Here is a 27346-nt window from a genome sequence, read left to right as displayed (position 1 = left end):
AAGCCAGTATTTCACAGGGACCTTTTCCCTTAAAGGTAGCCTACAGAGAATGGTCATGAAAAAGACAAGGATGCCTCTCAGGGTCAGCAGCCACATTCATGCCTCTACAGAGGCAGCTGCAATTACCCCTAGAAATGTCTGGAAAACCTTGAGTCACTAATTGCATCCCATCCACTAGATGAGCATTATCAGCTAATCAGGTCTGAATCATGACAGCAGATTAGCTCTGCCATCCCACTACTGCAGTGGAGGGGGGAGTAAGAAATTCCAAAAAAAGGAAGGAAACAAAGTTTACAGAAGAAGACCTTAAGGTTATGGTTTTTGCCTGTAAAACTATATTATCTATGAACATTAATTATAAATTATTTCTCCTAAATATGTACCATTTTTGGCAAAAAAAAATTAAGTGAGATTTTTCCTCATATTATTTAAAGCTTTACAATTGTTTCAGATATGGTCAAGTTGATATATTTTTTGAATTTTGTTAATTATTGTTGTGTGTATGGTGTATGTGTGTGTGTGTGCATGCCATGGTGTATAGGGAGGACAGAGAACAATATTGCAAAGTAATTTCTGTCCTTTTGTCTTTAGAAAATAGTTAGGAATTATTCTGGCTTAGGAAAGTAGTGGATTTAGTTTCTCCCCCAGATCCATGAGTTCATTAGGACAACTTCTGTACTAAAAGCTGAGTGATCACTCTGGAAGAGAGGCTGACACTATGTAAGAGACAAAATAACAGGAAAGTTTCTAGGAATTTCCTAGGAATTTCCGAAACTACACACATAAAAGTATTGCCATCAGGACTGCCTACATATGAGCTGAATGAGGATACTAGTAGGCTTGCTAATGTGGAAGGTAGTGGGGGTTGCTTCAAATTCCTCAACTCTACAAAATGTTGTATGATCTTTGTATGTAACATATAGACTGAGAAGATTGCATTTATATATTTATAATCTATACTCATCACACACCAACCCCACCCACATACACGAGTGTGCGCTCTCTCTCTCTCTCTCTCTCCCTCTCTCTCTCTCTCTCTCTCTCTCTCTCTCTCTCTCTCTCTCTCACACACACACACACACACACACACACACACACACACACACGTTGGGAGCAGTGAGACCCCAGATCCTGAATTTCTTGTAATCCCCTGATCTGAGTGCCTACAGCTGCTCTGAGCATGAGAACTTCAGGAGTTCCTGATGGCAGGAGAGTGGTTTCTGGTGGGTTTGGCTGGGGGCGTGGCTATCCTTATATAATCTGCCCCTGAACACACTCAAGGGGGCATTCTTGGGGAATTCAAGGATGCCCTGTGTTGCTGCCTCTCTGTCTGTGTGAGTCTGTGTATTTTAACCTCCAGCCCCCTTGCCTGAAACTTGGTAACTGGGTAATAGTGCACCTAGCGGAGACATGGAGGAGCGGTGTGCGGCAATTGGAGGTCCCCACCGAGACACAGACACACAGGAGGTTAAAATATACAGACACACACAGACAGAGAGACAGCGACACGGGTCATCCTTGAATTCCCCAAGACACACACACCAAGAATTAATGAAAAAGAGCTCATGAATTTGGAAGAGAGCAAGGGTGATTATATGGGAGGACTTGGAGGGAGGAATGTCAAGGGAGAAATGATGTTATTTAAAAATATGTTATAAAAATGTCAGAACACCCCATGTTGCAGAGACCATTTCTATGAGATTCCTATGTGTAGGAACTTGTTGTTTATATGTCTATATATGCTTCTTGTGCTTTTTCTGACTTTTTCTTTTGTTTTGTCCTATTAAGATTTGTTTTGTTTTAGGTTTATTATTAGTCTTTAGATGCTTGGTTTCTTTTCCTTTTCTCTTTTATTGAAAATGATTTTTTTTCATACAGCATAGTCTGATTATGATTTCCCTTCCCCCAATGCCTCTCAGTTCCTCCCCATCTCCTCCCATCCGCATCCACATCCTTTCTGTCTTTAGGAAGAGACAGGCATCTAAGGAATACTAGTCAGATAAAGTAGGAAAAAAGATAAACAAGGCAGACAAGGACAAAACAAGGAAATAGAAAAAAGAGCCAAAGAAACAGCACAAGAAATACATGAGACATAAAGAGTGTGGATTCAGATGAGAGGGGGCTGGGTAGAATCTCGGGGGGGGGGCTAGAGCAAGGGAAACCATAATCAGAATATCTTATATGAAAGAAACTATCTTTAAGAAAACAAACAAACAAAACCCAATCATTTCAATGAGAAAAACTGTCAGAACATGAAACTATTGGGATGGAACTCTGGGAAACTAATGAGTGGTACTCTTAAGTTGGCAAAACCTCTATCCTTTACTGATTTTGGAAGTGTGAACAACAAAGACCATCCTCTGGCAAAAGCACTGCCAGGGGTAAGGGCAAGAAAAGCTGGCTGCTCTGGATGTGGAAAGGAGAGCGGAGACTGGGCTAGTCTGATGCTTTCTGCAGCACTCTGTATTCCTCATTGGACTTCCTTTACCTGCACATAGACAGGCCTTTGGTTCTCTATTTCCCCTCTCCAAATAGATTACAGATTTCTCACACTTGGGGATTCATCTTGGTCTTCTTAGCACCTCACCGTCAAGAACCTTTACTTGCTTGTTGGAAAATGCATATTTATTGAATTGCAGACGTTTGCATGACCTATGGTGATATTTACAATTCTGGCATGGCAGCAGATGTTTGTTATGCCCTGGTTTGGGAGGTGGGCACAAGGGTGATCGCAAGCTTGAGACCAGCATATACTTCTTAGTGAGACCCTGTCTCAGAACATTCCTCCGCAAAACACCACAAACGAAAATCAGAAGTCTGCTGAATAGAAAGCAATATAATCATGTTAAATACTTTGTAACAATCCCATGAATGACTGTAACCCTTTCTGACCACTAGGGCTACCAATCCAATTTTAATCTTTTCAAAAGATTACTGCATTTAAATAAATATTTACATTTTTCAAAACAAAAAAAATCAAAAAGTTTTGTCAGATTGCAACAACTTATTGAATACCTTGCATGACTGATTTGCTTAGTATTTTTAAAATTTACCTTTTATCCACGCACAGGAAACAAAAGTGAGGAATCAAAATAATACAGCACAAATTCTTACTAAGACTCTGGCCGTTGTCAAAAGAGCTGAAATCTGAAAAGGGAGAAAGGTTTGTGTTTGTTTTACAAAGGATGTACAGGAAGTTCTAAAGTATAGACAGGTCACAGTCATTTTCTCTTGGTTAGCTGAGAGCCTTCCACACCAATTTTTAAAGGAAACGTTTTGGTATTATGACTGTAGTCATTCACATTGTGGGTGTCGTTTTGGAAAATGGATGGCTGACTATACTTTTGAGAGTCTACATGTGGCAAGAGACTCTGGCTTTCCTTCAGGGTCAGTTCTTGCAAGCTCAAGAGGATATTAATATAGCATTTCCTAGCTTTATTAAATACTCAATAGTTTCCCTTCTGTTATCTCTTTATCGAGGCAAGGCCTTTAAAGTTTGCTCCAGAAGCTCTGAGATGAGCTAAGTAATCACTGCTTCCACCAGCAGGGAAATAGAGGTTAGAATGGAAATAGAAAGGGCAGGAATGACCCAGCTCACACTTGGCCATTCAGAGGCTATATAGTTAGTTTTCCAGTTCTTAGTGCTCAAATATCCACTTCTGTTTATTCACAAGTGCATTTCCTTAGTTGCTCTATATATGGCAAGCAAGCATTTAGCTATTATACTTCTATTACCAGAGTTGAATCTTAAGTTCTGGGCATTTCTTTACTAGCCATACAAAGAAAACAGCTGTATTGAGAAGGAAAAAAACGGTGTGAACAGGATTGGCTCATCATGAAGTTGGCGGCATTCATGGTTGGAAGGGTAGATTAAGAAGGTCCATGTGAAGAAGGATTTTGAAGAATAGGTTAAGGATATTATGGGTTAGCAAGTAATTAGCAGCTATTAAACTATTTTGAACAGATGGGCAGAATCACATTTGTTTCTTTAAAGGAACGATTTTTTCCCCCAAGTAATGTAGGAAAGTCAATTAAAGGCATATTAGAAGCTAAGCCCTTGGCTCTACAATGTCATAGATATTTAGAGCCAGGGTTTATAAGATTTAGTGATTCACCAGACGTAGGCATTGAGGAAAGAAAGTGAGTAGTCATGCCTTTTTGGCTAATTGGAGATAGAGTATTCAAAACAAGAAGAACATGTATAATGAAAAAGCAGACTTGAACAGCACATTAGAAGTGTGCTTTGATGTCTATCAGCGTTTCAATACAAAAATTTGTAAGCACCTGTTTTGATTGTCTTCATATTGCCAGTGACAACTCAGTGTGAAGAGTGTTATTGACTTGAAAATAAAGATTATGAATCACAAAGTATCAGTTGAAGACTGAAGTTAGGTTGCTATTGGAATGTTGAATGTTACTGGACTCGAAAAAGCAAATGAGATCAATTCATTTCACATAAACCCCAGTGTTTGGGAAGTGGACTTATTTGTTGTTTATTCAAAATTCCAGTGACTCTCAGAATTCCTTAGATTAGAGCCTAAATGTTTATGTTTGTAAAATTTTCTTGGCATAGTAAGTACATATTGTTTAAAATCTAATAATAATCTTCTATGTATGTGGAGACTTTGAGACTAGATTGTCCTCTCATTGATTTATAAAAGTTCTGGGTGTCATTGGTTTTCCTCTACTAGGAACTGCCCAGTATTGTAAGTATTTTCAATGAAAAATAAAGATCTTAAAAGGAAAACTAATTCTGAAAGTGCAAGAATAAAATAATAAAAAATAATAGTATTTTTTCTACTTTTTCAAATATCTTTCCTATTTGGCTTGATAGAAGACAATTATTTTAAGATTCTTTTGCCTGATTCTGCAGTCAATGTGTTGAGATACTATATCCTGAAGTACTAAAAAAAAATTCCACTAAACTAGTAGGACAATGAGAGAAAAATTAAATTTTTCTTAATATTGTTTCAAAAATTACAATTATTTGTGAACCCCCCTAAAGCTCTAAGGGCAATTAACACTCTGTAGACCATAGTTCATGATCTGTTCCTTTAGTGAAGGAAATCAACACTAAAGCCCATCCCTGGTGCCTCTCCATTGCATTGCCAACTGGTCCCTTCTGGATTTTAATTAATATGCTTCTTGTAACCAGATTGTAGTTTCCACAGCCTACATTACTGTTTTTGTGGCACACCCCAGACTTCCCTGTGTCTTCCACGGAGAACTGACAAGTATAGGAAAAGGGTACATGACTTTTAATCAGAGAACAAAGTGAGAATGTAGAATCAGCTAAACCCAGACACAAACCAAGATGCCTACAGGAAGGCAGCAGAATGGGAGGTCCTCATTTGTACTGACTAGTCAATGGGGCCCCTGTGTCCTATGAAATCCACGATCCAGATATCAAATCCTAGATTGTGATGGAGTAGGTGATTTCATCCCAAGACAAAGTGATTCTCTTAAAACACAAGTTCTCACTAGATCAGTGGTTAAGAGTACTGCTTGCTCTTCCAAAGGTCCTGAGTTCAGTTTCCAGCAACCACATGGTGGCTCACAACCATCTGTAATGAGGTCTGGTGCCCTCTTGAGGAAGAGACCTGGTCAGTCGTCATCATCAACCTAGACCATAAAACTCATAAATGGGCTGCCTATGCATGCTTCAGCATTGCCAGGGCATAAATTCCATTCAAATTCAATTCACACACATATTATATTAAAGATGGAAATTTGGAGATGTGTTTTCAATAAATTAAATTAGAAACTGAAAGTCTGGCTTGTGTCATGAATTTATGGAACACAGCTTTTAAATCATACAAGTGAGAAGTGGCAGTTTTTACCTTAGTATAGATAAGCATTTAAAAATTATTTTTATGAAAAAAAAGAATAGAAAAACACTTTAAGTCTTAACATGAGACTTACAAAACTAAAATTGTGCTGTGTGTGCATCGTAATGGATGATTCTCAATGCTGGTTACATGACTGCATGCCAGAATCTATTGCAATAATACTAATCGATCATGCGAAGTTCCCTTGCTTGTATCTTCCTAAATTATATTTATATTTAAACAGACTTTAAACAATTAAGATTACATTAAAATTAGTCTGAAATAGAAATATAAATAGAATGTTGTATACTCAAATTGTATAAAAATATTTAAAAAGCGGAAAATATATATTATTAGGGCATACATGAATGTTAATTGTCAAGCCAATACCTGACAATATTTTCTTGTTTGAATAATGGGTGTTAAAATAAGTCACATTAATTCCCAGTCCTATATTCATAGTATAATAATTTCTTTACATAATCTCTACTTTTTATATATGTCATACATATAAAAGTGTTTGTATTGCGTGTCATATACATGCATATAAATCGATGCCTGAAACGTAATCATCTCCTCTGATGTCTGAGCTTGATAATCATATACAGAGGCTCTACCGATGCGTGATTAGCTTTTCTATGAGTTCACAAAAGCCTGGAGTTCTATTTTTAAATGGGAAACTTGGATGATGCAAGCTTGATGTCTCCAGCCTGAGGAGAAGCTCAAGCTATTCTCAGTTCTCCATAGGAACAGGAGACTTGAGGGCCTAGTTACTCCTGTCTGGATGACTCTTAAGTCTACTTTTAGTAGACTCACTAATGAAGGAGATTTGCTTTGTCTTCTTCAAGCCCATAGTACTGGGAGAAACATGCCACCCCTGTTAATTATGGTAAAACTGTGCGTAAGACTTGAATACATGTACTACCAAGAACATCTACTGATATGATGCTGTAGGAGCAAAGAAAAGCATTCTGCTGTGTAAGTTTTGACTAATAAGACCAGAAAAATATTCATAGTGATCTGGTTTTAAACACTAAATTTAATATTCTTTGCTCTTGTCTTATTTAAATTTTATTTTAAAATTAAACTGGTAACATGCAATTAAAATTGTTCTATGAAGATCTAAATTCAGACAAGAGTCTCCACAAGCAACACCTGATCCGATGCTACTGCCTGATGCACATATATTACTGCTATTAAAACACAGTATTTTTGTGCCTTTGTTTCCTTAAATATACATAAAGAAAAAGAATTAGACTGTATATGATTGTTCCATTTGGTTTTATTTTAACATTATTATTATTTGGGATTATCTCACTTAAATAAATGTTTACCTATGCAATTATTTAATACTATATTATGGGCATACCGTCAACTCTTGCACCTGTGCATTTTTCAAAATACAAATGCTAGCTAGTTGCACACCTTTATAAATTTATTCTACCTGTGTTTAATATGAAAATTTAACACAACAGGTGTCTGTAAGTGCAACTATTGTATCTGGGGCTCTACAAGCATCTCACGCCCTGGTCCTGGATTTTCTAGCTCTTTTTTTGTCTTTATGTCATTTATTTAAGAAATAAAGCAATGAAAATGTAATAGAAGTGTGGTATTCCCAATATGAAAACATGCAATGTCCTTAGCTTGTAAGTTAAAAACAGATTCATTTCACCTGGAATTAGCAAATGAGAAATTCTGTTATATATTAAATTCACATCATAAAATCCCCCTTAATGTCCATTTTCTTTTTTTTAAATTTATTTATTTATTAAAGATTTCTGCCTCCTCCCCGCCACCGCCTCCCATTTCCCTCCCCCTTCCCAGATCAAGTCCTCCTCCCCCGATCAAGTCCCCCTCCCTCATCAGCCCAAAGAGCAGTCAGGGTTCCCTGCCCTGTGGGAAGTCCAAGGACCACCCTCCTCCATCCAGGTCTAGTAAGGTGAGCATCCAAACTGCCTAGGCTCCCACAAAGCCAGTACGTGCAGTAGGATCAAAAACCCATTGCCATTGATCTTGAGTTCTCAGTAGTCCTCATTCTCCACTATGCTCAGCAAGTACGGTTTTATCCCATGCATTTTCAGACCCGGGCCAGCTGGCCTTGGTGAGTTCCCAATAGAACATCCCCATTGTCTCAGTGTGTGGGTGCACCCCTCGCGGTCCTGAGTTCCTTGCTCGTGCTCTCTCTCCTTCTGCTCCTGATTTGGACCTTGAGATTTCTGTCCGGTGTTCCAATTTTCAAGCATTCATTTGCCTGATTGACTTAGTAAGATTGATCTTATTTTCTTCATAACAAGTTCCCCTGTAAGGTTTCTATTGCAGATCAGGTTTTCTGGTCATTAATTATTAGCTGAATGAAGCGACAGATTCCGCTTTGGGACTATTGGAACTCTAGCACAGTCCACTAACATATTAAAAAGCTATCCTTTTATTGAGTCATTATCAGGAACCAAACCCCTACTTCATGCTCTTGGCCAGGTGACGGCAGAATGTGTGAATCCCTTACTTGGAGCAAGTTGCATTAAATTTAATTAAAAAAAATGTGAAGAAATCACATCAATAGCCATACATTATAGGAGCAAAGATAAGAAATACAATAAACTGGAAAGCTTGGCATTTATGAGTAAGCTAATAGAACCCAATTTCATTTGCTTTGATACTAATGGGAAAGAGAAAATGATGAAAGTAAGAATAGACTCTTCTTTTTCAAATCTCTCTCTCTCTCTCTCTCTCTCTCTCTCTGTGTGTGTGTGTGTGTGTGTGTGTGTGTGTGTGTGTTGGGTAAACTGATATGATCCATGCATTTCCCTGACTCTGAGGACTTGCTCATCACGGCACTGACACAACAGGAAGGACTGTCCGCTTTTCATAGCTATGGACACTAGGCGTGAGGAAGAATAGTCTATGTGCATTAGACTCACAACTCAATTTTTAAAAAGGGGTATTTTCACCCTGAAGCTTCCTGGAATTTTGCCCCAATTCTCTGAATGCGGTCCACATGACACACCTTGTCTGAAAGCTTTCTAATACTTTAATTATTTAACTTGAGTAATTTTATTTTCATTAAATGCCTTGGGACTTTGTGGTGTTGTCATAATGGGAAAGCAAGAGAAATGGCAACGTGATGCTTCCCACTTCCTCCCTCAGACACATTCTATTAACAGGATGGATAGAAGACCCTGCTAACAACATTGGCGGGGGGGGGATGGACCTCGTTGATTGACTTCTGTTGTAAATTTGACCATTTCCTCCAATTATTTCATTGATTTCGGTTAGTTCTTTTAAATTAGCATTTCAATCCCCAAAGAAATTTAATTGCACCTTATTTTTCCCATTTATTTGTTCTTCACTCTTCCTTCCACCCATAGTTTTATCTCTACTGACCATCTAGGCACCAGGGGTCGGAGGTTAGAAAACAGATATGACATAGTTCCAGTTCATAATGACTGCCCAGCTCAGTGGAGGGGAGAAAAACCAATTATCTCCTCCCAAGTTGCTTTCCTTTTAATTTGCTTTTCTTAATATTCTAATATTCACTCTAACTTCCCATTTGACCATTTCAGCTCTATTCAATGAGCCAGAAAAGAAGACATTTTTTTCCCCTGTACCCAAAGAGCTTAGCATGAAGTTCAGATAAATCACATCAAGCTGTTATTAATGCAGCCAATGTTTGCCTCTGGGTGATTGCGATCTTCAGAGCTCCTAGCATCATCCATTCGTTTGATATGTAAACTAAATTCCTAATAAACCAAGCCTCTCTTTATCCCACAGGAGACAGCATACTCTCTTAAGATTTTCCCTGATATTGATGACGTTTGCCCTCACTGAGTATTCTGCTCTGTGTTTGAATCTCTCTGGTTGTCTTGTCACACGATGATCCCCCCTCCCCCCACTCACACACACCTCTTATTGTCTTCACAAGGCCCATTGCCTTCATGAGTTAAAGCAGAATTAATAGGTTTTGGCTAATGGTAAACAGAGCTAGCATGATCTTAAGCTGTGATACCATCATTGTCTGTCCAGATTTCTGCAGGTGAGCCTGTGCATTTATTAGCTTCATTTGCATCACTAACTCATGGTCATCCATCAAGATTTTGCCCTTCCCCCTTTTTCTCAAACTTCAGCATCTACCCTCTCAAACATTCTCTACTCTCAAGCAGGCAGAAGACAATCTCCAACTCCTCACCTGTCATATGGCACACTTCTTTCTTACAGCTCTCTCGTTTTAGTTAATGTGTGGTCTTTAACTTTTACACAATTTAAAAAATTGTTTGTGTTTCTGATTTTAAGTAGACATAACACTTATCTACTTCTGAAATAGATGTCCCTCCTTATGCTAAAGTTTATTCTTTCATTCATTAACCCCCCCATACACAGTTCCCCCTCCCTCCCTCCCTATCTCCCAGCTCCTCTTCATTTCCCCTCTCACAGGATCCACTCCCCTTTGCTTCCTCTACATAAATGATCAGTCCCCCCCCCCCCGCCCCAGAGACAAATCAAGACACAATAAGACAAGGCAAAGCCCTCATATTGAGGCTAGGCAAGGAAAGAGGAAAAGTGTTCCAAGAGCAGGCAAGAGTCAGAGAAACTTCCTCTCCCAGTTTTAGGAGTCCCCCCCCCAAAAAAAAGACCCCACCAAGTTAACAGCCACAGCATATACACAGAGAACTAGGCACAGACCCTTACAGGCCCAGTATTTGCCACTTCAATCTTTGAGCCCATGTGAGCAGTGCTTAACTGATTTGGTGGGCCATGTTCTCCTGGTGTCCTCCATTCCCTCTGACTCCTACAAATCGTTTCTCCTCTCGCATGGTGTCCCCGATATCTGAGGGGAGAGACCCAAAGAAGACCTCCAATTATGACTCTTTGCTTCTCTCATAATGTGGATCTTTGCACCGATGACAACTGAGAAAGGCACTGATCTGTGAGTAGAGCAGCGTATCATTGGGAGTCAGTGTTTTACAACGTCAGTGGTACCACACTTCAGCAGATTTATAACATACCCAAAAGTGAAAGCTGCACATAGCTGTGATAGAACAATTAAGATCAATGTGAAATACAAAATCATGGTGTGGTCCAGCTATGGAGTCCTAGGCCAAAGAGTCAATTCTGGGGACCCCCAAAGAAGCACTCCTGTAAAAGTCAAATGTAAAAAGAATGTGTGAAAATCAGGAAAGGTACTCAAAACAGGATGACAGTCTTGTGGAGGTGAGGAAGTGTTCCTGTGTTGGATTTAGGAACAAGGGTGACAGTGTCAAGCAGTCTATATTCAAGCAGTCTTGATCAGACTGTCATCTGGTTGATCATAATCACCTCACGGTTGGTCATGTGGTTCTTATTAGGAGAAGAGGAAGTCGATGCAGCCTGGGTAGTGATTTCAACTCATTACAAGACTTTTATAGTGCAAACCTGTTGTTCCTGGAATCCATGGTGACTGCAGAGGAGCATGACTCACATGGAAAGAGAGTGATGCCAAACTTTCATCGGGCATCTGCAGATGCTTTTGGCAGAAGCAGCATCTAAGTTCTCATTATAGTTATTTAATTTTTTTAACCTTTACACTTATTTTATGCATATGGGATTTTGGGAAGCATATATGTTAGTGCACCACTTGCATGTGGTTCTCCCAGAAGCCAGAAGAAGGTATTAGATCTACTGACAGACGATTGTGAACAGCCATGTAGGTGCTAGAAATTGAACCAACGTCCTCTGGAAGAGCGTCCAATGCTCTTAACTGTTGAGCCATCTCTCCAGCCCCCTTTTTATGGATTTTAAAATATTGGTGACACAAATATTGCTAGTTCCATGCAGTTGCTGGGCTCCAGAGCTTTATGTTTTAAACTTGTTTGCATTTATATGTTGTTCAGATGCCTTCTTGGCTCAAAACTATTTTTGGAAAAAGGCAGAATTACATCAAATTAGAAATAAACATCCAAACATGTTGTTATAGAGCTGGTAAATGTAAGTCTCCAGGGAGTTTTATTAAGAATATGGATGGATGTTTATAAATTGAAGACTATTTGAGCTCATTAGATAATTTGTTTCATTTTTTCTGAAAAATGCACAAGAAATTGTTTTTCAATTTTTAATATGCATATTAATCACCTGGGAACCTTGTTAAATGTTAATTTCCTCTCCCTGCAGAAGAAAGTCTGGTATCTTATGGTGGTGGGGAATAAGGAATTCATAGTTTTGTATATTCTTCAGAGGATTTAAGAACAGGGTTGAATAACATAATTTGTTTCCAAAGGCAAATGCCTCAATGCAAATAAACACTGTATTCTAAGAGCATTTTGAGGAAATAATTGTATTTTAGAAAGTTTACTAAAATAGTCTATGTTTCAAATAAAAATATCACTTTAGCAGGCATTTTCTATTTCCACATTGTCTCAAATTCATACAGTAGTTTCAAGCAAGTGAATTACACAGAATAACAAGCTCAAAATGGTACTATTAAGAATTAAGTGTCTCTAAAGCTATGGTTGTCAACCTGGGGGTTGTGATCCCCTCTGGGTGTTGAATAACTTTTCATAGGGTTTGCCTAAGGCCAATGGAAAGCACACATATTGACATAATTCATAACAGTAGCACAATCGCAGTTACATGATAAATAATTTTATGGTTGGGGATCATCACAACATGAAGAATTATATTATAGGGCCACGACATTAGGACTGTTGAGAACCACTCATCTAAAGTCACTTTGTCCCCTTTTCTAAAACCTGGGTATTATTTCTGCCATTAATAACATTTCCTGAGAGAAATGGATTAACCTTTACAAAGACAGTCCCACTGATTGATGGGTTTTATAAAGGATAGTCCATACACTGTTGGCAGATTTGGAAAACCTGGAGCTCTTGTGGTATTGTAACCAATCATTAGTTGAGGAAGAAAGAAAGAAAGAAAGAAAGAAAGAAAGAAAGAAAGAAAGAACAACTGGCTGGAGACATAGCTCAGTAGACAGAATAATTTCCTAGCATGCAGAAAGCCTGGAGTTTGCTCTCTACTACAGGTTTGATGGTGCTAGCCTGTCATCCTAGCTCTTGGGGTTGGAAACAGGAGAACCTGGGATTCCCAGTCATGGTGACTCACATAGAGAATTCAAGGCTAGCCAGAGCTATGCTCTCCTTTCTCAAGTCAAAAAACTATAGAATGCTTTTTTAAGCTCTCTTACATGGCTTTAAATTTCTTCTTTTCTGGGCAATGGATGTGCTCATCTCTTATTTAAGACTGTGAGCAAAGGTCTCAGGGCCCCTTCCTCCCAAACACAGTCCATGTTCATCCTTTCAAAATCTCATATATTTTTCCTTTACTGAACTTATGACAACTACAATTACAGACCCTTTGTGTATTTAATGAATTTAATGTCTGTGTCCTCATTGCACTGTGAATTCCTCGGTGGCTTCTGTTCCATTAACTGCTATTAAATTAAAAGCTTGACCTGAGGCCTGGCGAAGAGGAGCACCTAATACGCTGTATGCATGCATGCATGAGCAATGGTATAATAAAGAAGTGCCCAATTATAAAAGTACTATTTTTTTGACAAGCATCAATGCATATTGTAGAACTGTTTTGGTTGTTTGAATGTGGCAGGCACACTAGGACTTTCTGAAAGGTGAAACTATTAGACTCCCTATGCAATGGTGCCATTTAGGATTACAGTGTCCACTGAAGAGAGTGCTTCCTGAAGATGTGTATAAGCAGAACATCAAACTACAGCTTAATCGATAGATCGTAGACTCTGCATGCTAATAGTATGCCTACTCTGAAGTGGAGGGGACAGAATGGCCTTACGGGTACTGTGGGGGAGAGGGAAAGGAGAAGAGTAGCGACACATGTGCAAAGCTCTAACTACAAAAAGTGTCCCATTCAATCAGAAACTTTCAAATCTAGAGCTACAGGAAGGATGTGGCTCCAAATCAATTACCCATCACACATAGCTACAGCACGTCATTGTTTAGTGTATGTAAAGCTGTCGTGATACTTAGTTTGCAACAATTGACTGATCAGAGCTGTGTATTTATTTGTACGTGAAATGAGAAAGTGAAATGGAATAAGTTAACATCTCAAATGTCCCATAAAACTGAACAGTTGGATTATAATGCCAGAATCAAGAGTGCTTGGAAGATGTGCACAGGGACCAGGTCAGTGCTGTAGATGTGAGATTTGTTCAGTGCTGTGTGATGGATATGCTCAGAGTACCTGTGAAAGTCTTTAATTTGGGGTGGTTGTCTAAGGCAGACAGTCACATTGATTAGTCCTTTTGTGATGTCACCGCAAGCTTATTGAATTAAAAAAGGGGGTCTATTTTCTTGAACTGCAGCTCAGCCCTTCTCAGTGGCAGCCATGCTTGAAGAACATCTGTCAGGGCACAGATTGGATATTGGAACTAGTCCATTATGTTCAACTAAGAGCTCCTGCTTGGCTACAGTTTCTTTCTCCTGGTGATTTCACTCTTTATGAAAGGAACAGCTTGCTCGTTCAGCAAGTGTGGCTTCTGCGACATTCCAAGAGAGTACTAGAGGCCTCAGCCATGCTACAGTGCCTCCAGTGAAGGACAGCAGTTTCCTCCATTCCAACACCTGCATTTCAAAGGTTCAGATCTGTAGTATTAAGAACTGTGTGACCCTGGGCTAGGGGAAAAGGTTTCAACAATTTGTATTCTTCCTATTGGAATTCTATAACTTAAAAGCCTGGATGTTGTGGCTAAATTTGTCAGGGTGCTGTCTGACCCGATCACTTTAATCAAACTGTCCTAGAAAAAAAAAAAGGATGTAAATAGCCTGACTTGATATTCCTGAATTGTAAAATGGGGCTAGTGGTAGCGTTGTTATGCAAATTGGTGTCAATCAGTTCAACAGTGTGGGTCTAGCCAGAACTATATACTTGGGAGTTCTTAGAATTAATCTGCGTTCTAACCTACCCCTGGACCCAGCAATACCACTCTTGGGAATATACCCAAGAGATGCCCTATCATACAACAAAAGTATATGCTCAACTATGTTCATAGCAGCATTGTTTGTAATAGCCAGAACCTGGAAACAACCTAGGTGCCCTTCAACGAAAGAATGGATGAAGAAAGTATGGAATATATACATATTAGAGTACTACTCAGCAGTAAAAAACAATGACTTCTTGAATTTTGCATGCAAATGGACGGAAATAGAAAACACTATCCTGAGTGAGGTAAGCCAGACCCAAAAAGAGGAACATGGGATGTACTCACTCATATTTGGTTTCTAGCCATAAATGAAGGACATTGAACCTATTATTTGGGATCCTAGAGAAGCTAAATAAGAAGGTGAACCCAAAGAAAGACATATATAGTCATCCTCCTGGAGATTAACTTTCATGGGGCAATGAAAGCAGACAGAGACAGAGACCCAAATTGGAACACCGGACTGAAATCCCAAGGTCCAAATCAGGAGCAGAAGGAGAGAGAGCACGAGCAAGGAACTCAGGACCGCGAGGGGTGCACCCATATACTGAGACAATGGGGATGTTCTATCGGGAACTCAACAAGGCCAGCTGGCCTGGGTCTGAAAAAGCATGGGATAAAACCAGACTCGCTGAACATAGCAGACAATGAGGACTGCTGAGAAGTCAAGATCAATGACACTGAGTTTTGATCCTACTGCACGTATGGGCTTTGTAGGAGCCTAGGCAGTTTGGATGCTCACCTTACTAGACCTGGAAGGAGGTGGGAGGTCCTTGGACTTCCCACAAGGCAGGGAACCCAGACTGCTCTTTGGGCTGATGAGGGAGGGGGACTTGATTGGGGGAGGAGGAGGGATATGGGAGGCGGTGGAGTGGAGGAGGCAGAAACCTTTAATAAATAAATAAAAAATAAAAAAAGAATTAATCTGTGTTTGTAGGTGCATATACGTTCATGTATCATTAACTAAAGAAATGGAATCATCGATTTTGAAAAACTAGCTTTATAATGTATTACACCAGCATTTTCAAGTTGTTATTTTAAGTCTAGGAAGATAATTGTATTCTAATTGCCTCCCTAACTCAGTTTCTCTCTTTTAATTAATGTTGGTTGAGTTTGCCCTTCATCCAGACTTACTTAATTGGGCAGTCTCTACCTTCAGCGTATTGTACACTGCAAGTATTCTTTTCATATTCATGAAATATATTCATATATCAATAGCATGATACCCAAAACACTTTATTGATAAGTAGAAGCTGACAGCTACATTTGCACGATTCCTAAATTCCCAAGCACGTAATCTGCCTTTTATCTGCAGTTGCAAACCGTGTTTTAAAATTTCTAAGTCATAAGCAATTGTCAAAATTGGAATTATTGTCACAATTTCATTTTTCTTTTTTAGACTATTGTCTTCAAAACTTGTTATGAGATAACTTTTATGGTTTCTTCACAGTTTTCCCTCCTTCACAAAGCAAAAAGTAAGGCTTTGGCTATATGTGAGCAAAGACAAGAATTTGGAGAACTCTCCGGTTCCGGCCTGGTTAGCTTTTTAGAAGCATCCCAAGTGACATCCCCAAATATTCCGTTACCCTTTTGGTTGACAGCGATCAGTGCCATTTGGATTCAGATATATGTCTGATGGTTCAGGTCACTGTGTATTTCTGTTTCTTTCTTTCTGCAGTTTATTGCGTTTGCTTCTTTATTCTTCATCTTGGTTTCCATCACGACCTTTTGCCTGGAGACTCACGAAGCTTTCAATATTGTTAAAAACAAGACAGAGCCAGTCATCAATGGCACAAGCCCCGTTCTCCAGTATGAGATCGAAACGGATCCTGCCTTGACGTATGTAGAAGGAGTGTGTGTGGTGTGGTTTACTTTTGAATTTTTAGTGCGTATTGTCTTTTCACCCAATAAACTTGAATTCATCAAAAACCTCTTGAACATCATTGACTTTGTGGCCATCCTCCCTTTCTACCTAGAAGTGGGACTCAGCGGGCTCTCCTCCAAAGCTGCTAAAGACGTGCTTGGCTTCCTCAGGGTGGTTAGGTTTGTGAGGATCCTGAGAATCTTCAAGCTCACCCGCCATTTTGTAGGCTTGAGGGTGCTAGGACACACTCTTCGCGCCAGCACCAATGAATTTTTGCTGCTCATCATCTTCCTGGCTCTAGGAGTTTTGATATTTGCCACGATGATCTACTATGCCGAGAGAGTGGGAGCACAGCCGAATGACCCCTCAGCTAGTGAGCACACCCAATTCAAAAACATCCCCATTGGTTTCTGGTGGGCTGTGGTGACCATGACTACGTTAGGCTATGGGGATATGTACCCCCAAACGTGGTCAGGGATGCTGGTGGGGGCCTTATGTGCTCTGGCTGGAGTGCTGACAATAGCCATGCCCGTGCCTGTCATTGTCAACAATTTCGGAATGTATTACTCCCTGGCAATGGCGAAGCAGAAACTTCCGAGGAAAAGAAAGAAGCACATTCCTCCTGCGCCTCTGGCAAGCTCACCTACATTTTGCAAGACAGAGTTAAATATGGCTTGCAACAGTACCCAGGGTGACACGTGTCTGAGTAAAGAAAACCGGCTTCTGGAACATAACAGATCAGGTAAGGCATGCTTTCAAATGTGGACCACGTTATACTCATATTCTATAGGTAGAGGGTAGCTGTAAATATATATGAGTTTTCCATTTCAACTTCTCCTAAAATGTGTGTCTGTGAGGCTTATAGATAACTGGACTGTAGCATCTCTACATTTGGGTCTTGCAGAGCAGGTCTGTGGGGGTTTCTGATGTTGGCGGGACTGACCTCTGCTGATAGTGCCAATATTTTCTTTTGCCCATTTGTTGCTTCTGTACCAATGTTTCTTTGTTTCTCGGCATGATGTGATGGTATGACCTGAACCATTTCCCACTCCTCATCCTCCAAATGTTCACCTTCATCTCATTTGGCTTGCTGTGTTTGTCTCAGCTTTACCTCTGCCACATGGTACCCTGCCTCTCAACCTCGTTCAGGAGAAGCAGTTGCTTAAGGAGAATGGATGCTTGCATGTCAAAGGCCTAGACACTAAAAAGGTGATGTGGAAGACAGCTATTTCAATAAGAAAGCTCATTATTAGTAATATTCTAGACTGACTAAATTTTTATCATTTTAAAATTAGGTAGGATATTGCAACCTGATTCTTTTCATGAAACAAAGTCATATATAATGCAAAAATTAAACACTCACCATGGTTCAGGGCACAGGTGATCTGCCATGGTAACCAATGACAAAACTCCATCTCATTCCAGCAATCATTTCTTATTGTGTTGTGCCTTGGCCTCTGCTCATTGCTAGAACTGTACTTTGAATATTTTATTGCTCGGCATTTGCTGGAATCTTGCTTCTTATATGCTAGAGGCAACACACAGTTAATTGAGTCTGAGCTGAGAGTCAGTCTGTTTAAGCCAAGACAGAGGAAGTTCTTGCTTGTCTATTATGTCCTAGTAAAATACAATATTTTTTAGATTATCAATTTAAATAGCTTAATCTCGTTTAGATCTATTCTAACTATTTCTTATATGAAAAAATAATAACCGCTGATGGTCTCAGGTCTCATTTAGAAACAAGGTCCACCTCAACTTCTGAAAATTTTGATGAGGCAAACACAAAACTGGAAGAAGTGTGACTGGAGATGAATCTGTTGTTTAAAATTTTCATCCGCCGTCATTATATATGCATTTGGGATTTCAGCTGGAAGTTCTATCAACACATATCTGACAGCTATAGAGAATACTTATCTGAAAGGGGCAACTTAGCTGGGGTGGTTGCTATTACACTGCTCTCAGTGTATTTTTGCAGAACCCTTAAGAAAGCCATGGTTAAAGAGGACACATCTTTTTCTCCATTCAACACTGTAGTATCAAGCCCGTGTGCAGGCCGGTGTATATAGAAAGCCCCTGACAAGCATGCAGAAGTAAACAACACTCTCACAGACATGGGAGATCTTTGCTGTGTGCTTTGTTCAAAATGATCTTGAGTCTTCAAAGTGGGATGGTAGTTCTTAAGCTTCGGGATTATTTTAGTAAGGATTTTTTCGGGGGTGGGAAGTTGAATTTCAGAAAACTAAGAAAAACATGTCTCCTTAAGAACTGCAAGGCCAGTCACTACTCAAGAGTTTTTTCCTAAGTTAACCCTTTCCATTCACGGTGTCTGAATAACATGTAACAAACTACATGGTAAACTTGTCCAAACTTATTACTGCATTTGTTTTGAGTTCATACCACCTGTGTGAAAGCCAATATCCGTTCGATTCCAAAAACGAATCAGAATTTTGTAAGGAACACTCCTCCCTTTTTCAATGCATTTTCATTTTTCTTGGTGTAATTCTCTTTATTGTGCTGAGTACGGTGATGTGAGTACTGTGTGCTGTATATTGAGTGACTGGACTACAGGCATCTGCTGTAAACTCTTTGTCCTGTCTCATTTCCTCATCCGTCCCTGTCTGTCAATGGCGTGGTGCTGTGACCAGTGTTATCAGGTGACGACAGTACAGGAAGTGAGCCGCCACTATCACCTCCAGAAAGGCTCCCCATCAGACGCTCTAGTACCAGAGACAAAAACAGAAGAGGGGAAACGTGTTTCCTATTGACGACAGGTGATTACACGTGCACTTCTGATGGAGGGATCAGGAAAGGTAGGCATGCATTTAATCAAATCGTAGTAGGCAACGTAGCCATTAAGTAAGAGCGATGCAAATTGATCATCGTCATGTTTCCAGGGAACGCTGCATGTGGTTTACTCTCTCCACTACATCTCTCATTATAAGCATTTTATAATTGCCATTACGACAGACTGCTCTATTGTTACATTACCCTTTATTCTTTATACTTTCTTCATCCTTCCATTTACCATTTGTAAGAACAGGTAAACACATTAAGTCAGTCATTAATTATTTTATCATAGTGTTTTTTTTTAGCAGTCTTTAAAAGTTATCTTTTGTATTAAAACAATACTCACTAATTGGCTCTATGACTATATTTGTTAAGTAATTGATGACCATGAAACAATCGATAAGGTATATTCTTTTTCAAATGGAAGAGCTAAATACCCTTTAAATAGCTTTCCCAACACTTACCAGGGCAGCAAATGCCAGTAGCTTCAATGACTGTCTCAATGGGCAAGATCCCCCACTCTGCCATGTGCTTTTGTAAAAATTGCTTGAAAGGTCACTTGTGTGATTAAAATTACCCATTTTTTCCCCTAGACCCCAAAATAATTTTAAAACCGTTAATATTTTTCACTGGACACTAAACAGTAGTTAACATTAAGGAAATGATCAATATTTATTTGTTGATGGAATTAAAATGGTCGAGCAAGTGTCTTGGTTAAAGAACAGGAAAAGATCTGTAATAACTTATTTATTACCCTTGTTAGCTAAATCTGAACAGAAAATCTCACGTTTTGTTCCATTTTATTCTGTAATTGATGTCCATGTTTGTTTTGCGAAGCACTTTTTCCAATTCTTCAATGTTTTAAACTTAAAATGTTTGTTTTGTGGTGGCGCCCTTAGAAAGCTTCTCATAGCTCAAACTCCAGTTCCTTTTTATTTCTTCTGAGCATTTTATTGCTTTTCTGCTTTCAATGTCTTTGAGACATGAAAGCAGAGGACTCTTCACTTTGTTTTCATTTGTTTTGCTGAGTAATATATCAAATAATTCTTCATCCCAATTATTTCCATGTGTTCCTTGGACAAAAATGTGCTGCAGTTCTCTGAATGGGTTTCTTTATTAAGTTATATTTATATGTGTGCTAAAGTTTAAATGTTTTATGAGGATAGCTAAAGTTTTATAGTATTTGAGCAAAATATACAAACATACACTAATAGTAATATCTTGTGTTCAAAACAGTTTCCTAAATGCATATATATTCTAAAAGTTTATCTCTGTATATATACATGTATATATGTGTATACACACATATATGTATATTAGATAAAACACATATTCATCTTTATACATCTTCCATTAAAGTATTATATACTGTGCTTATACAAAGGTAATGTATATAAATATCTTGAATCAAATTTTCTTCCGTGTCAAATAATACTTTCTACTTTAAACAGTTGAGAAATGTCTGAGAAAAGCTCTGCACATGATAAGCTAGCATGTTAATATAAAATTTTACTACAAAATCGCAAATCTTTATGAACAAAGCACTTAATAAGATACTTATTTTGCATGGAGAGATACATACAGCTTTAGTTCACAAAAGGACTTTTTTTGGTTGAGGACTGGTTTTGTAAACTGATTAGCTCACATGAGCCTTTTGTGCTTCATTATTCCTTGCCTTGTGACACCAACTCTTCCACTTTGTTTTAATTGCTGTATGTTTTCCCTCTGTGGGTATTGTTTCTGGAAACGCTTAACCATGCTGACTTTGTCCTTGGCTGTCACATCTACCAGCAAGCCATCCGTTGCCCTTCCTCTTTCCTTTATAGAGCTTATAGAGTTCTTTTATTCTTCCCAAATATTTACATCCTATAGGATACACTCACTTTTCAAATGGATATTTCTATTCATTTTATTTCAAATTTCCCCAAATACTCTCTGTATCCAATAAAATTTAAAAATTATTGGATTCCTATCTATTTTACATATAAGGATGAAAATATTCCATAATGCTTTTAGAGAGAGGAAAGATTTGTTTAAAGAGTAATATTTCAATATTTAAGATCTTTGTGTTTTCTTAAAGCTGTTTTTGAGTAACATATTTTTCAAATTACAACCTTCATGCATGCTATCTATATAGCAGTGTTGACATTATCCCAATTAAGTACATGTTCCTAGGTGCTGAATAAAGTTGTAGTTCCATTTTCTAATGTTGGTTCCAAGTAGATTTAGTATTGTTTAATTTTCATGTGTAACCAAGATTTTATATTCAAATCATCATTGATATTTTCAATGACTCCAAAAAAAAGTTTAATTAAGGACAAAATATGTCAGAATTTTGAATCAGAAATATTTAGAATAGGTAAAACTAAAGATGTATAAAGAACATATAATTTTACTAATTAAATATTTGTTGTAAATGAGGAGAGCTTTTTTAAATGATATTAAATCATGGATATTAAAAATAAAAGGATCTGTAAACAGAATAACAAATATTTACTTTAAACTCTATAATTTAGACTAGCAATCAAGATCATCTATCACTTGGTGATTAAGATAAAATTATCTAACAGATCATTACATTTCTGAGAGGTGTGTAAGGGGCTTGGAGTATAAAGTTCCCTTTTGATGCATTCCCACCAGTAATTAACATTCATCAATGTTTATAATCTAGTTTTTATTTTTAGATCACATAATCAACTTCTACTGCATAGAAAATATCCTTTTCTCTGTGATTTTTAAAGTTATAATATCAACCACTTTAGAGAAGTGCAGTAACAATGGAGTTACCATGCACATCGTTTCTATGTAATGATAAATTACTTTCAATTAAAAAAATGAAGACATTCTTCCATTAACTATCATATCACCTAGGCGCATGGGATGAAAACACCCTCCTCCATGTTTCATAATAAAGGATGCTAAAAGAACAGAGACAGGTAAATGTTTATTCGACAGAAAGCAGGCCCCTAAAAACACTATTATAGTTAATGAAATATCTATTTACAAAACCATTTAGAGGACATCCATTCTACAGGAGATCAGTGTGTGTGCATGAGGTACGAAGTGTTCGTTACTCTACTCTCCTGTTTCTCTGAGTGTTAGCCCATTATGAGGTTGTTATAGAGTCTGTCTTGATGATATATGTGTTGGCCTCTCCTATGTCAGATTAATAGATAAATTACTTCAGTCCCAGTTAAGAGAAGTAGAGGCAATTACAAAAGACTCTTTCTTTTCTCTTCGTCCCACGTTCAGCAAGCACACTAGAGCCCATGGAGAGTACTACACAGTCTAGAGGAGACACGAGACAAGAAGGCCATTGGAATTGTGTGCACTTACTCAATTTTGGTTGCCCTACAGGAAGTTCTTTTCCAGCCTTGTAACTGTTCAGTGGAACTGCCAAAACATTTATGTCCAAAGCAGTGTGATAGAACTTCATTTCCATTCAAATGTCCTGCTTTCTACTTCATGTCCCATTTTATATGAGATGCAGCCCAAACTCATTCAACTGCCTCTAATGTTCTACTGAAAATACTGCACCACGTGAATCCCTCCAAAGGTCACAGGATGGGGTAACTGGCTGAGTGGTTAAGGAAAACAGCCAAGCTAATGTTTCTGAAAAGCTGTTCTAGTATCATGTGCATGGATATCACCCACAATAGCTTAGGTTGGAAATATTGGACTAAAATAAAATTTGCCTCAATTTCTAGACAGTAAGATCTAGAGAGTAAGGGAAAGAGATGAAGTCATCTGAGAACATCAGATTCAGATTTATTTCACTGAAATTATGATTCAGTTTACATTTAATTTGTTTCTTTTTTATTTAACTTTATTTTATTTCCTAAGGGATTGGTAATATACTTTCCATCCTGTATCACCTGGATAATGGCACAAAATGCCATTATTATTCAGATCACCCTTTTCAACTTGTAAAACTCAAAATATACTTATGTTGGTAACAAGTGTACACTTCAAGTAAAGCATGCTTCATTTGCTATTAACACTAAAATTAAAAAAGAAAAATGCCTCATGTATTTTTAATGTTCAGAAACACATCCTGAACTTTAAAGTGTTGAGTGTGTAATCTTATTTAAGTCGCTTTGTCTACGTTTTAAAAGTTTTTGTAATCTCTACACCCAAATTGCATCAATGCTAACTATAATCTGGACATAAACATATTTTGGAACATTATAGCTATAATTTATGATAGCTGGTTTAATAGTTTTAGGATGCCAAATGCAGTGAATTTCAGTTTTTAGATGTATGAATTGTTTCAATATTGAATTCTTTACACATGGTTGGGGCACAAAAATAGCACTTTTGATTACCCTGCATGGTATTGTTTGTCTCTGTCTATTTTCTGGTTGAATTCAACTGATGTCTGTGCATTTTTTCATAAAAGGATATGAAAAATCCCGAAGCTTAAACAACATAGCGGGCTTGGCAGGCAATGCTCTGAGACTTTCTCCAGTAACATCACCCTACAGCTCTCCTTGTCCTCTGAGGCGCTCCCGATCTCCCATCCCATCTATCTTGTAAACCAAACTGCATCAATCGGCTAAATTATATCAAAATAAGTACTGTTTATCCTGTAATGGAAGTAATTAAATGTAGCATTTCTCCAGGCTCCATAATACAGCATAAATCCTGCATGATATAACTATTTGAAGTCAGAAATGCTACTTGAGTAGCTAAAACATCTTATTCTGGCTTTAATGATGATTTAACGTAGTGCTACTACTCAATATGAATTGCCCCAATTCCCTTTCGCAATTCAGTGACCAATAGTGCCAGATATTGGCCAGTATACTTACTAATGTATAACCTTATCTTCAGGGAGATATACTTAAATAGTGTGCTTCTTAATGCCAACCACTTCATTGGATCTTCATTTCTTGTGACTCCAAACCATTCAGAAGATGTCTGGGATCCTAAGCTAGTTTGCACACCACCTGACTTTGGTCAGTTCATTCGCATGGACCATCTTGTCTGTATCACCTGAATACAGTGTTGTAGAGTCCTGGAACTGGATGGCTCAGGCTATGTGTCCTTGCTTCAAACCATACTGCCACTGTGAAAGCACCAGTCGCCTGTTCTGCATGTTGAATTGCGGGGCAGGGGGTTCCCTTCTCTTTGGTATGTTCCCCTCTTTTCTTTGATAGAAATAGTTGTTTTAAATAACTTAATTTCTTGAATGATTTGTCTTCAAAAATGCTGTATTGGTGTTCTGAATGTTTTTGGTTGTTTGTACACACAGATAACTGCAAAGAGGTTGTCATTACTGGTTACACGCAAGCCGAGGCCAGAGCTCTTTCTTAATGACTTGGGGAAGGCACAAAAGATGAGAGAAAGGTAACTGCTAGCCAGGCTTGCATTGTTTAGCCAGGAATTGCTGCTTGGTAATAGGACCATTACCCCCGTTCTCCCCTCCTCTTTGTAAATCCTAGAATTTGTCATTATTTTCAAAGGTAGAGTGCTAAATATTACCCAAAGCTCTTGTATAATTTTATTTATGATGTTGTGTGAACATCCAAGTTTACTGGTGTTCACTAGAGGGTTTTGCTTGTTTGCTTTGTTTTTGACTAGCCTTAAAATTTGAATCCAAGGACTAACCAGACTTTTCAGGCCGTGTTTAATCAGGTGCTGTGTCCTGTGTGTTGTTTTCATCTGTCTGTCTTTAGCTCCCTGTCTTAACTGTCTGTGCCATCTGTCTCCACAGAGGGTAGACAATCCCTGAGAAGCTCTTTAAACTTAGCACTAATCTCCCTACTCCTGCCCCCTGACTTCTATGCTACTTGGAGCAGCCTCTCTGCTTTGTATATGTGTCAACGATGCTCTGTAGACTACCTAAATTCATAGGCACTGTGAATCTTCTTTGATGAGCAGGACCGAAACAGCAATCTCACCATAGTACTTGGTTGCCTAGTGCAATGTCATTTCTACTACCTAGCAACCAGCATTCATTACTACATTCCAGCAAACATCCCTAAGGAGTCTTTCGCAGTCTGGAGGGAAGAGAGTCTGTTTACACATCCCTACCCAATGCCATAGCAATAGTGTGTCTGATATTTTAGGTAGATGAGGGAAGAAAAATGCCATAATATAGTTGCAGTGTAGACAATACCTTTGACACATTGATCCTTAAGATTGTTAATGAATTCCTAACTCTCGTGTTTCTTTTTGATAGAAAGACAATTGTCTCCTTTGTTATTGGCTAAAGGCATGTGTTAGTCTTCACCCCCAAGCTGTAGAGCATGCACTGCATGTCAGAGATCTTGTACAGCAATGTATTTGCCCAGACGTAGCCATCCGAGACTTAGAGATACCATGATTATTTTGATAACACCGCTATAGAATGCTATAAACATGCAAAGGTTTATGGTAAAGAATTAATATGCTGTCTGGTGCTGCTGTTATTGACTGCAGTGTTGTACAGAATTTATCATGGATTTTTGACTGCTGAAAAAGGGGCAGTGAGATTTAGCCATACCCAGGATTGTACTGGAAACTTCTGCTACTGAATGTGCCCTGATGTGACCAGTTTGCATTCAGAAGAGGTCCTGCACCTTCGTGAAGCCATTGAAAGCTTATAAAGGAACAGTGATCGGAACTGAAGCGGTGCTCGCCAAGGAAAGAGTCTGCTTGTCGGCTGACCAGTGTCCAGGAAACACCTGTAAATACCACCGCGTGCATGGGTCAACCGCTCCAACAATCTGATAACACAGGAAGCCAGCTTCATGATTAACATCCCGGAAGTTCCAAGGAATGCCCATGAGACTCTTGAGTGTCTCCTCTTCAGGTCATGGTGGCTTTGTTGAGAATTACCGAAGGCAGTGAATCTGATGTAGTATTTGTACATTGTATGTTGGTTCCACAAACACTTGACTGCCTCATTTTCTTGCAATCAGCTTGTTCACTGTGCTGTAGACTTTTAGTGTCTCCATATAAAATCTAACTAATTTTTAGTCATGTATTCATTCAGTTCTGGAAAAGTGTTATTATCTAAAAGAATTCCTCCACAACAGTATTCAGAGTTTAAGTCTTCTGTCGTTGTTACCTCAATTATAAATATTAAAAAATATAAATTCTGGCAAGGAGAATATATTTTTATTAAATGATCAAGGGAGATGTCAGTATATAGTAGAATATTATCAAATTATATCCTAAAATGTCTATTTTGCATAAAAGAGATATTCTTTAATTAATTCCTTTTTTGTGAGCTTTGTGGCTAATGAAGCCTGTATTTGTCTTTAACACTGCTGTAGCTCAAATTGTATGAGAGTTTTTCATCTTGCTTAATCAATATTTCTAGAATCTATTAGTTCCCCTGGGATTCTGAATATACTGTATAACCTAATTATGAACCCCTGTATCGTGTACCTTTTGTGACCACCTCAAGGTGCATGCGTAACCTTGGTGATAAGCCAATGGACATGTTACTAACTGAAATGAAGAATAAAAGGCAAATGGCCGGGGAGAAACTTGAATCCTATCTGATTAAATCATTCATATCATTCTCTGGGCTCCTTCCTTTGTGTGTTACTCTTTCAAAAGATTTCACTGTGGTTTGCTTCATGGTGTCACTTCACACACCCGTACCTTCCAAAGCGGTAGGGAATGAATGGCTTTTTAAAATGCTTAAGCGTTCATCTGCATTCAAACCTTAGAAACATAGCTAATGTTTTCCCCATTTCTATATGTCTTGTTTCTTCTGTGTAAATTCCTCCCTTAAAAGAGTATAAAGTTACTAATTACCATAGTACTCAATATTCATAGGCAATTTTATGATCAATACTAAACTTTTATTTTTATTTCTGATTTGCCATAGTTCTTAGCCCAGATCCTTTTGATTTACTATTATTAGGAGTACAGTTAAGACCTGGAAGGTACAAAAACCAAAAACAAAACAATTGAGACATCAAAGAATGTGGGCAA

The 27346-nt window shown here is 38.4% G+C and overlaps 1 protein-coding gene across 13 annotated transcripts in view; it reads left to right on the top strand.

Annotated features, from left to right (window-relative positions):
- The window catches only part of Kcnc2 (potassium voltage-gated channel subfamily C member 2), a 174819-nt gene extending 147893 nt beyond the window's left edge, over positions 1-26926 (top strand). For 2 of the 13 annotated variants that reach the window (XM_041667552.1, XM_041667560.1), the window contains exons 3-5: positions 16442-17369; positions 19273-19437; positions 23814-24660. In XM_041667552.1, coding sequence (XP_041523486.1) covers positions 16442-17369; positions 19273-19437; positions 23814-23950 — 1230 coding nt within the window. In that variant the 3' untranslated portion in view covers positions 23951-24660. The other 11 variants (XM_041667595.1, XM_041667613.1, XM_041667604.1 and 8 more) reach the window with 11 other exon arrangements.
- Positions 26927-27346: the final 420 nt, after the last annotated feature.

This window comes from Microtus oregoni, unplaced genomic scaffold (genome assembly GCF_018167655.1).
Source record: "Microtus oregoni isolate MIOR12 unplaced genomic scaffold, Mior012 000001F_ref0000356, whole genome shotgun sequence".
Lineage (NCBI taxonomy): Eukaryota > Metazoa > Chordata > Mammalia > Rodentia > Cricetidae > Microtus > Microtus oregoni.
The sequence above is the reverse complement of the archived record's forward strand: the minus strand, read 5'-3'. Positions and strand labels throughout refer to the sequence as shown.